Source organism: Pagrus pagrus (assembly GCF_965226575.1).
Source record: "Pagrus pagrus genome assembly, chromosome: 20".
NCBI classification, from domain to species: domain Eukaryota; kingdom Metazoa; phylum Chordata; class Actinopteri; order Spariformes; family Sparidae; genus Pagrus; species Pagrus pagrus.
Genome location: NC_140207.1, coordinates 3,931,494 through 3,943,687, shown reverse-complemented (window position 1 = coordinate 3,943,687; position 12,194 = coordinate 3,931,494). Strand labels below are relative to the sequence as shown.

At 35.7% G+C, this 12,194-nt stretch overlaps 1 protein-coding gene across 2 annotated transcripts in view; it reads left to right on the top strand.

The window, feature by feature from the left end:
- Positions 1–12,194, top strand: part of LOC311249111 (cadherin-6-like) — a 74,122-nt gene that overhangs the window by 46,264 nt on the left and 15,664 nt on the right. For both annotated transcript variants that reach the window (XM_084339862.1, XM_084339863.1), the window contains exons 6-7: positions 131–318; positions 7,081–7,334. In XM_084339862.1, the coding sequence (XP_084195988.1) occupies positions 131–318; positions 7,081–7,334 (442 nt within the window). The remainder of the gene's footprint in view (positions 1–130; positions 319–7,080; positions 7,335–12,194) is intronic.

Sequence of the window (12,194 nt, the reverse complement as noted above, 5' to 3'; positions counted from 1 at the left end):
CACGGCTTTGTTCCCACACTCAATCTCTGACACTTCTGGAGCTTTCTTTCTATACTGTCTTCTTTTATCTACATCTCACAACGTTTCATGCAGCCACCCAATCACAAAGATACAAACTCTCTCTTTGCAGCCCTCTACGAGTTCAGAGTGCCCGAGTCCGTTGAGCTCGGGGGGACGGTGGGAGTGATCCGGGCCATGGACGCCGACATCGGAGAGAACGCGGAGATGGACTACAGGATCATCGGGAGCGACGGCCCCGGCATGTTTGATATCACCACCAACAGGAGCACGCAGGACGGCATCATTGTGCTGAGGAAGGTCAGTGATCGGGGAGGGGTGTAACCAGGCCACGCGAGTGAGGGATAGTTTCTTCCTCTCTTTTCAAAATATAATTTGTCACCCTCCATCATGACAGTTTCCGTTTGTTTACGACTGAAAGAGCCCCCTTGATAAAAACATTGATATGCTCATTATTTGCAGCTATTACAGCTGTGAGCTTCATGAGCAACAATGAGCGCTTTGTTTCTTTTTTTTCGCCCTGGACCTCGCCTGTCAGGCTGCACTAACCCTCTGATTGGTCGAGCATATTGGGGCCTCACAATAAAGCCTTCAGAGACGTTTCACATGTGATTTTCAGTCATTTGTCTCACGCCTGTCTCAAAGAACAGATACGCTTCTGTTTGAATCGATACAGCTGTCTTCACAGGCTGCGTAACAGCCTGCGCTACATGAAACAAAGATAAGACATTAAAGTTAAGATCCTTGAGATTTTAGTCCTGGGTGATTTGATGTCACCAGTAGTTACTGGTGGTTGCAGCAAGTGTGGTGTAATACTACAGCAAACACTCCTAGTACAGCTAGTCTGTCATAGATACAACAGAAAAAGCAACCAGTGCATCTGTGTACAGCTCAGCCAAACAAACTGCTGTTGTGAAGAAGTCAGTCAATCCTTATACTTCATGCATCATGTCATTAGCAAACACAACCTGATTTCATGGACACTGCACCGGAAGAGTTCGGCAACACAGCCAAAAGCAGGTTACAGTGGAGTCGGTTACCTGCTGTAGAGCTGTCGCCTCCAGCTCGTCACCTGACGTCTCACTGTGCCGGCGCTTTCTCTCTCTTGTTATCCTGAGATATCAAGAACTGATCCGCTGTCAAAAAAAATCCCGAAAATTACCATGTTTTTGATGAACGATCACAGTCAGCGCTAACTGCGGTGACAGATGTGTTTGACTGGTTCACAATAAAAGCCACCCACTGTTTTGCCAGTGGAAAAAAAAAAAGAAATGATGTGAAGCAGCAGCAGCAGCACACATTTCCTCGGATCACGTGTGCTTGAAAGCATTTTGAATCCAGCTCTGGGGGGCGGACCCCACCACATAAATGAGATCACCCATCATTAATATTTGGTAAAAACTATAGTGAATTAAACTTCAGTTAATAATTAACAAACCATAAAATGATTCGTGAACCATTAATTAATTAATTGTTTATCGTAACATTCAAACTGATGTTTTAATCCTTTATAAATGGTGTTTGGACATTATTTGGACGGCTATTATAAACTTGCAACCTATGTTCCTTTGAGCCCGACTCATTTCATTTTTGGGGCTGATGCTGATACCGATTTTAAGGAGTAAAAACATATGATATCGGCAGATATACAGACATCTTTTGCCATCAACCCTCAAATATGGTTACCAAACAGCAGTTCTCCTAAAAAAAACAACGTTTTTTCAAACATGAAAAAAAGATTCCACATGAAATACTCACTCCCCACCCAGTTTCACAAACAAAAATATGTATCTGGATTGTTTTTTCTGCTGAAAATAACTTTTTTCTCCTAAAAAAAACATTTTTAACTCCTAAAAAAGAAGTTGCTTGTTTTCAAACATGAAAAAAAAAATGTATCTGGAATTTTTTCCTCCTGAAAATAACTTTTTTTCTCTCCTAAAAAAAACTTTTTTCCTCCTAAAAAGAAAGTTCTCATCTCATCTCATTTTCTTTTTGCCGCTTATCCGTGAGGGTTGTGGAGATGTTGCCACTTTTATGCGGGGTTGCTGGAGCCAATCCCAGGTTCTTTATGGGCGGAGGCTAGGGATATATCCCTGAACAAGTCACCAGTTCATCGCAGGGCCCTTCTGGCGGCAGAGGCTGCCCCACAGGGTGCCAGCTGCACGCCAGGAGCAATTTTGGGGTCAGTATCTTGCTCAAGGATACTTCGGCATGTGGCTCAGTTCCGCCCAGGGGAGCCGGGATTCGAACCAGTGACCTGCTGCTCTACCCACTGATCCACAGCCGCCAAAAAGAAAGTTATTTCTCCTAAAAGAAAAAAAATGTTCCCCTAAAAAAAACTTTTTCTCCTAAAAAAAACCCCCCTTTTTCTCCCCAAAAAATTTTTTTTATCCTAAAAGAAAAAATATTTTTTCTCCAAAAAAAAGTTTTTATCCTCAAAGAAAAACACTTTTATTTTCACCTTAAAATACCTTTTTTTCTCCAAAATAAACTTTTTTTCTCCAAAATAAACCCCTTTTTTCTCCTAAATTTTTTTTTTAAAAATGCTCACGTAAACCCACCCAGTTTCACAAACATAAAAACATGTATCTGGATTTTTTTCTGCTGAAAATAACTTTTTACCTCCTGAAAAAAACAACTTTTTTTTCTCCTGAGTCGTTTTTTTTCACTCAGTTTAAAAAAACTGTATCTCAAATTTTTTTCTGCTGTAAAATAACTTTTTCTCCTGAAAAGATAGTTTTTTCTCCTAATAAAAAACTTTTTCTCCTAAAAAACAAACCCAGTTTTTTCTCCAAAAAGTACCTTTTTTTCTCCCAAAAATCCTTAAAGAAAAGAAAAGCTTTTTTTCACCTAAAAATGCTTTTTTTCTCCTAAAAAAAACTAAATAATTGCTCAGTTTCAAACATTAAATACTCACTCCCCACCCTGTTTCACAAACATAAAAACATGTATCTGGAATTTTTACCTCCTGAAAAAAACTTTTTTTTTTCTCCTAGAAAAGCAACTTTTTTTCCCCTAAAAAAACCCCACTTTTTCTCCCAAAAATAATTTTTTTTATCCTAAAAGAAAAAATATTTTTTCTCCAAAAAAAAGTTTGTATCCTCCAAGAAAAAACTTTTATTTTCACCTTAAAATACCTTTTTTTCTCCAAAAAAACATTTATTTCTCCAAAAAACCCCTTTTTTCTCCTATTTTTTTTTTTTAAATGCTCACGTAAACCCACCCAGTTTCACAAGCATAAAAACATGTATCTGGATTTTTTTCTGCTGAAAATAACTTTCTACCTCCTGAAAAAAAACAACTTTTTTTTCTCCTGAGTCTTTTTTTTTTTCACTCAGTTTAAAAAAACTGTCTCAATTTTTTTTCTGCTGTGAAATATCTTTTTCTCCTAAAAAGAAAGTTTTTTCTCCCAATAAAAAACTTTTTTCCCCTAAAAAAACTTTTTTCCCTAAAAAAACCCAGTTTCTTCTCCAAAAAGTACCTTTTTTTCTCCCAAAAATCCTTAAAGAAAAAAAGCTTTTTTTCACCTAAAAATACTTTTTTTCTCCTAAAAAAAAAACTAAATAATTGCTCAGTTTCAAACATTAAATACTCACTCCCCACCCTGTTTCACAAGCAGAAAAACATGTATCTGGAATTTTTACCTCCTGAAAAAACCTTTTTTTTCTCCTAGAAAAGCAACTTTTTTTCCCCTAAAAAACTTTTTTCTCCTAAAAAAGAATAAAAATTGCTCGGATAAAAATATGTCAGTGGAACTTTTTCTGCTGATAACTTTTTTCCGGAGAAAAATTATTCCCAGATACACGTTTTAAAATCTTTTGTTCATGTTTGAAACCAGTAGTATTTTTTTACAGGTGAAAAAAATGTCGTGTCTGAAACCAAATGAAAAAAAAAGTATGTAGACGAAAAACATTTTTTTCAGTTTCGGCAGCAGAAAAAGGCTTATTTTGTTATTTCGTTCAAGTGTGTGTTTTGTGATACTCATTTTGACCACAGGAGGCTGAAGTGCACTGCCTCATGTTCTGAATAGGATGAAAAGCACACATAAAAAAAAAGTGTTATCTGGAAACATATAAATATAAAAATGAAAATATGTTATAAAAATAAATAAGGAACTTCAGAAAGATCATCCTGGCAAAACTTATGTTTTATTTTTCCACCAGTTCTCAAGTCACATACACAGGAGAGAAATCAACAACAAAATAAATAAATAATAATAACTCTTCACTTGCCCTTCAGGGCTTCCGTATATATCAGACAACATATATGCTATATGATACTGATATATCTGTGATAGGCCTATATTGGCCGATTCACAGTGAAATAACTATTAACTTAAAGTTTCATTGACTATCTTTTCCATTTATTAATGATGGTTATTATAAAATGTTACTGATGTCCAAAGATTAAAACGTCTCAGCCATATAAAGCTTCAAAAATGGGGTTCATGAAATCTTTGGGATTATAAATCAAAGGAATGCATCCTTTTTATTTAGTAAATAAGTAATTATAACATTATCTCTGATTACATCAGGCCTATTGAATGGAACAAACAGTTTTAAGTTCATGTTCATTTGTGATGGCCAGCATGATAACAATTTCATCATACTACCCTTATTAATGTGACTAAATGTAAGAAATATCACACAGGTTTCAGTTTCATCTCAGTTTTATTAGTGTCGGAGACTCTTTGAGCACAAAAAAAAAACACAACACAATGAACTGCACTCAATAAAGCCGGAGAAACTTTTTATTTCCATATGCTCTGACAGGCAGAAGATGGACAGTAGAGTTATTAGTTTCCAACTTACTCTTGCCCACACACCCAGTACATGTGTTTAGAGTGAGATTCATTCTTCCTCTCAGCTGAGACCAAAGCAGAAATATTGATGCTCAGTATGGATCGCAGCGTTCAGCGATGTGCTGCGGTGTGTTTCTGATGTATTCAACAGAATCTGGCAGTTGCCTTATCAAGCGGCCCTCTCTGCAGCCTGCGATCGATCGCTTCCATCATGCCATCATTAAGTGGAGGATGACATAATTGCCTTTTGTAGCCGCTGCGGTGCTGTAGTGGATGTGCTGTGGATGTGGTGAGCGGGCAGAGTGTGTGTGTGTGTGTGTGGGGAGTGAGCATGCCCTAATTCTGAACTTACTAATTAAATGGGCTTGTCAAGTGGGAGTGCGTCCCATCTCTGCTTGTACCGGTCCTTCAAAGCAACACATTCCTCCCATTGACGTGCTGTCCCCCCCCCCCACTGCCTTAACAAGAAGCGGCGAAAATCACTGACTCATATTATGTTATTATTCATGGCTTCAGAAAAACGGCTCGTTCCATGTGGATTTTTCAAGCTTTCATTGGCTGTTTCCTGCGATCACGGACCCCGGCGTCCTTTCATATGTACAGTAGGCAGCCTTGCGAGAGGGAGGGTGGGGGGGCTAGCTCTGATCCAGCTGCTCCTGCTCGGCGGCCGGGCGCACACATTCATTAAAATGCACCGCTCCCCAATTATTTCCATCAATAGGGGGATACCTTCAAGTTCAGAAAAAGGAAACATAAAAGCAGAAGCATACCACCAACCTGTGCTTAAATGCACAACGACAGAAAAACACTGGCAATCTTGCAGGAGTCGGGTCTACTAATCAGCGAGCACAGACCATAAATTTAAGGATGTAAGAGCGGTGTACGGTAGATGCGGGATAATAAGGGATCATACATGAAAAAAAGTAACAAAGCTGCTTCCTTTTAAGTTGACAAATGGGTAAAAATGAAAGCCTGTGCACTGACAGAAAAGGTTGAGCATAAATATACATTAAATTACCGGCATTTACATGTATTTACCGGCAAAGAAAGTCAAGATAGTTACATCTTCAGGAGGGTCATTATTTCCATTTTTCTCCTTGTACACAACTTTCAAATTTAACACATCATGTGCTGTGTGCGTAGAAAAACTTTTAACACAGGTGCTGCATCAGCTCGAGGACTTGCGTGTCTTTTTCTGAAAAATGAAGTTTGAAAAAGTGTCTTTTTTTACAGTCATCTGTCCAATGAATTATTCAGCGAACTAAAATACAAACATAGAAGTGCTCGACAGATGTGTCCTTCAGCAGAATACCAGTCATCATATTATTTTATTTTCCCACGTCGTAGCTCTTTTGAGTCTTTTTACTAATCAGCCTCGCTCGTAGATGCAAATGTAGAAAATGTGTGCAACCTTGATGCGCCCTTAGAGTAAAATAGTAAATGTTTTCTCTGCGTTGCACTCCAAACTATATTTCCTCTGTTGCTTGAGTGCTGATCTGATGCACTGATCTCTTCATTTAACCAGAAAAAACAGAAGCGAAATGAACAGATGTCACCCAGCACACACACAGAGAGACGACTTTGATTGATTGTTTCATGGAGAGTGTTGAGGATCAGGAAACCAAGCTGAAAAAGCACAAAAAAAAACATCCAAGAAGTTGTCATGTCTTTGTTTCACAGCCTAAAGAAACACAGACAAGGAAACAAATGTAAAATAAGACTCCATACAGTAAAACTTGCTTTCTCCAGCCAGACTCCCTGGATAAAAAGCCTCTTTTTAATAGCAGCACGAGCGCCGGTTTTGTCCATTAATCCGACCGTGTTGTTGTCATGTAAGTCTTCCACCAAAATGCCACATCAGTCACATTATTCAGGACGTGGAGGGCCGTTAAGTGGAAGGCTTTTACATGTCCAAAAGAGCACAGAGGTCTGATCTGTGCAGCAGCCCATGTGTGTCCATCAAAAGTCTTGTTAGTGTCCTTGAACAAGACGCTGAGCCTCCTCCGCACGCGCTCATTAGACGATGCTCTGGAAAAGATTGTCAGTTTAATGAATAAAATCCCCCAATCTGACCTGAAATTAAACATGGCAGGATGGTCTCTGGATATTAGTTTCCCGCAAAATCAACAGCAGAACGTGTGGCTGCATACAAATGACTGTTTAAAAGTAAAGGAAAAAACAGGATGAGAAAACAAAACAACTCGAGTTACAGAATGTTAAAGATCTCACAAGTGCATCTTTCTTTTTGTTTTTTTCCGCAGCCGCTGGACTTTGAGAGGAAGCGTCAGTACAGCCTCCGTGTTCAGGTGGAGAACGCCCACATCAACCCCCGCTTCTTCTCCGTGGGGCCCTTCAGGGACGAGGCCACCGTCAAGATCGTTGTGGAGGACGTGGACGAGCCGCCGGTGTTCGAGCGCGCCAGCTACGTCATGGAGGTCAAAGAAGATGCCGCCAGGAACACCGTCATCGGCTCCGTCAGCGCGTCCGATCCCGACGACAAGAACAGTCTCGTCAGGTACCGAAGCCATGTCTCTTCATTTTAAAGGTGCAACATGTAAGAATTCAGAAGTCAACCTAAATTTTCAACAACTGAAGTTTTGTCAGAAATGTTTTAATGTATTGTGTTGCAGAGGTATCTACTGAAGTTATCATGTTAACCAGCTAGCCTGAGCTAACTAGTTACAGGAAGCAGCTGTTAGCTGTTACTCTGGTGATTCTTACATATTGCACCTTTAATCAGATTACCAAAAGTCATATATGTTTCACTTTCACTGCTTTTTAAGACAACCGTTGTTTTTTGGTTTTTTTATTCATTTCTGTTAAATATGACATCCCAGGAGACCCAGACAACTTTATTAATCCCACCATTGGCAATTTGTTTGACATACTAAACATACAGAGACATTTAGACACAAAAATAGGTGAGTAATAAATGAAACAAGAATAAAATACAGTAAAATGAAACAAAATATGCAGGGAAAAAAAGTTGTTTCTAGGAGAAAAAAAGTTGGTTTTTTTAGGAGAAAAAAAGTTGGATTTTTGGGGGGAAAAAAGTTTTTTTCAGCAGAAATTTATTTTATGTTTGTGAAACTTTGTTTGGAAAAACAAAAACAAAAAAGTTTTTTTCAGGTGAAATTTTTTTTTCCATCTTTTTGAAACCGAGCATTTTTTTTTATTTTTTAGGAGAAAAAAAAGTTTCTTTTTTTTTTTCCCTTCTTTGGGAGAAAAGAAGTTAGGTTTTTTAGGGAAAAAAAATGTTTTTTTTAGGAGAAAAAACATTTTTTTCAGCAGAAATGTATTTTATGTTTGTGAAACCGATCAAAAAACAACAACAAACAACAACAAAAAAAGTTTTTCAGGTGAATTTTTTTTTTTCATCTTCTTGAAACCAAATTTTTTTTTAGGAGAGAAGAAAGTTTGTTTTTTGGAGAAAAGTTGTTTTTTTTTTCCGTTTTTTTTTAGAAGAAAAAAGTTGTTTTCAGCAGAAATGTAATTTATGTTTATGAAACCGAGAAAAAGCAAAAACAAAAAACGTTTTTTCAGGTTACATCTTTTTTTTTTTAACCTTTTTGAAACCAAGCAATTTTTCTGGGGTTTTTTCATGAGAAAAAAAAGTTTGTTTTCTTTAGAAGTTAAAAAAAGTTGGGTTTTTAGGAGAAAATTGTTTTAAAAAAGTTGTTTATTTTAGGAGAAAAAAGTTGTGAAACCGAGCAAAAAACAAAAACAAAAAAGTATTTTCAGGTGAAATTTCTTTTCATCTTTTTGAAACCGAGCAAAAACATTTTTTTAGGAGAAAAAAGTTTTTTTCAGCAGAAATGTAGTTTATGTTTGTCAAACCGATGATTTTTTTGCCCCTTTTTAGGAGAAAAGAAGTTTGGTTTTTAGGGGGGGAAAAATTGTTTTTTTAGGAGAAAAAAGTTTTTTTCAGCAGAAATGTATTTTATGTTTGTGAAACCGATGAAAAAACAACAACAAAAAAACGTTTTTTCAGGTTTTTTTTTTTTTTTTTCCTTTTTTAGGAGAAAACTTTTTTTTAAGAGAACAACATTGTTTTTTAGGAGAAAAAAGTTTGTCTTTTTGAGGAAAAAAGTTGGGGTTTTTTGAAAAAAAACGTTTTTTTTAGGAGAACAAAGTTGGATTTTTTAGGAGAGAAAGGTAGTTTTTTAGGAGAACAAAGTTGGATTTTTTTAGGAGAGAAAAGTTGTTGTTTTTTTAAGAGAAAAAGGTGGTTTTTTAGGAGAAAAATGTTGTTTTTTTCGGAGAAAAAAGTTGTTTTTTTAGGAGAAAAAAGTTGTTTTCAGCAGAAATGTATTTTATGTTTATGAAACCGAGAAAAAGCAAAAACGAAAAACTTTTTTTCAGGTTAAATCTTTTTTTTTCATCTTTTTGAAACCAAGCAATTTTTCTGCTTTTTTATGAGAAAAAAATGTTTGTTTTGTTTAGAAGATAAAAAAGTTGGGTTTTTAGGAGAAAATTGTTCAAAAAAAGTTGTTTATTTTACGAGAAAAAAGTTGGGTTTTTTTAGGAGAAAAAAGTTGTGAAACCGAGAAAAAAACAAAAACAAAAAAGTATTTTCAGGTTAAATTTCTTTTCATCTTTTTGAAACCAAGCAAAAAAAAATTTTTAGGAGAAAAAAGTTTTTTTCAGCAGAAATGTAGTTTGTTTGTGAAACCGATGATTTTTTTGCCCCTTTTTAGGAGAAAAGAAGTTTGTTTTTTAGGAAAAAAAAAATTGTCTTTTTAGGAGAAAAAAGTTTTTTTCAGCAGAAATGTATTTTATGTTTGTGAAACCGATGAAAATACAACAACAAAAAAGTTTTTTCAGGTTTTTTTTTTTTTTTTTTTCCTTTTTTAGGAGAAAACTTTTTTTTTTTTAGGAGAACAACATTGTTATTTAGGAGAAAAAAGTTTGTCTTTTTGGGGAAAAAAGTGGGGTTTTTTGAAAAAAAAACGTGTTTTTTTTAGGAGAAAAAAGTTGGATTTTTTAGGAGAGAAAAGTTGGTTTTTTTTAAGAGAAAAAAGTATTTTTTTAGGAGAAAAAAGTTGTTTTTTTAAGGAGAAAAAAGTTGGTTTCAGCAGAAATGTATTTTATGTTTATGAAACCGAGAAAAAGCATAAACAAAAAACGTTTTTTCAGGTTAAATCTTTTTTTTTTATCTTTTTGAAACCAAAAGGAGAAAAAAAAGTTTGTTTTCTTTAGAAGATAAAAAAGTTGTTTTTTTTTGGTTAAAAAAGTTGAGTTTTTTAGGTTAAAAAATGTTTTTTCGTTAAAAATGTATTTTATGTTTGTGAAACCGAGAAAAAGCAAAAACAAAAAACATTTCAGGTGAATTTTTTTTTTCATCTTTTGAAACCAAGCATTTTTTCTGTTTTTTTAGGAGAAAAAAAGTTTGTTCTTTTAGCAAAGTTAGCATGCTAACCAGCTAGCCTGAGCTAACTAGCTTCAATAAGCAGCTGTTAGCCGTTACTCTGATGATTCTTAAGTATTGCACCTTTAATCAGATTACCAAAAGTCATATAAGTTTCACTTTCACTGCTTTTTAAGACAACAATTGTTTTTTTATTCATTTCTGTTAAATTTGACCCCATACATCCAACAATCTTAAACTGTTCGTAAATTATGTATTTGAAGATTGAGTAAGTAGTTAAGTTGGAGTTACCATGTGGCTCACAGTCAGTTGCAATTTATTATATGAGACATAAGAGAAACCAAACTTTGTGATCACAGAGATAAATTTGAGGTCAAAATAATCTTCAATTTTAAAAGTTTTGATAACAGAATCTTAAAAATCTTAATTTCCTAGAAGCAGCGAGCGTGCAGGGACCGAGGGGGTTGTTTAGTTGATTTTATCAGTCTAATCTGCCTGACGTATTGTTTCTTTGTCTGACTGAGATAAAGAAAACAAAAGAACGAAAAAAAAATAGTCAGTTTCCCAATCAAACTAACCAGATGTGAGATCACACCTGGAAGAGTTTGTACCAGGGCAACATTTTCAGTTGAGGTTACAGTAAAATCCTTTATAAGAACTTGACTGTAGAGATTCACATACGGTGATAAAATATCCTAAACTCAAGGTTCACTTACTCGTATGTTCTGGAGCTTCCACGTTTCTTATAATAAGGTGATGAAAAGCAACAAAGTAACAGTATTTGTACTCCACAACATTTACTTAATACATTTCGTTACTTTGCAGATTACATGACGCATCACGGACAAAGCGGTGGATTTCTAAATTAATTTTATCTATCAATCAGATTTTAAATAAAACGAATTACGAATCGGATAACGCCTACAGACATGTAAATATATGTATAAGATACTTTTTGAAGTACATCTTGAGGACATTAATTGCCAGAAGATTACTTTATACTTAAGTACAATTAATATCAGATACTTCGTATGTATAATAATAACACTGGGTTCAGCTGAAAAGCTCAGGGAGACTTTTCTAAGTCAACCTTGGGGTTCAGAATATTTAATCTCAGATATTACATGAGTAATTACCCTTACACACTTTCAAACCGGAGTAATTTTTAATCTAATAACGGTGAAATATAACTTTTTTTTTCTCATTTTTCTTCGGGCACCCTTTCATCAATTCAAAGTGTTCTCGGACCACCTTAATGGGAAAAAGTATTCATGCACAACACTTGTGGAACTCATTAATTTCATATAATCATGCAATTTAAAAGCACCCATTAGGTGAATTATTTAAATATTAACTTTGTCTTCAGTATAAACAGAAACACAGCGTTAAAAACACGTAATGAGGCCTCGATACGGAGACGTAACAGACATGACGAAAGTTTCCTTCTTGGAGATATAAAAATTATGCAAGTCTTCTACTAAATGGAAGTAATGGCGACGGGGTGTGGGGCAGCGCTTTCCACTCCGTCTCAAAGACTTTTTCATTTTTATGATGCACTAAGGGAGTTGGCTCTCAAGGTTGAAGTTCCACCACTTTATTGCAGGTGTCAAATATGATATCATTCTCTTTTATCGCCCATCATCAAGGAGGTAGCTACCCCGTGGCATTTAAAGCCGCACAGTGGAGGAGGAGGAGGAGGAGGAGGGCTCGGGAAGCCTGAGGGCTGCCTGGCATGAGGAAGTCACTGAGACGGTTATCTTTATTAGCTCGCCACAACAGCACAAAGACACGTTTACATTCAGACGTGGGTGCAGACATAAAATACCCTCAGAAGACAAGAGATGTACGGACACGATCATAATGGAAGGTTTTCTATTTGATGTTAGTTTGATGAAAGTCATTAAAACACGAAACAGTATTCAAGTTTTTCCAACCTGAAATCATTTTACATACAGGAGCGTTTTTTGAACATTATCCGTAAGTCTGAAAGCTTTTCCCGACAGGTCA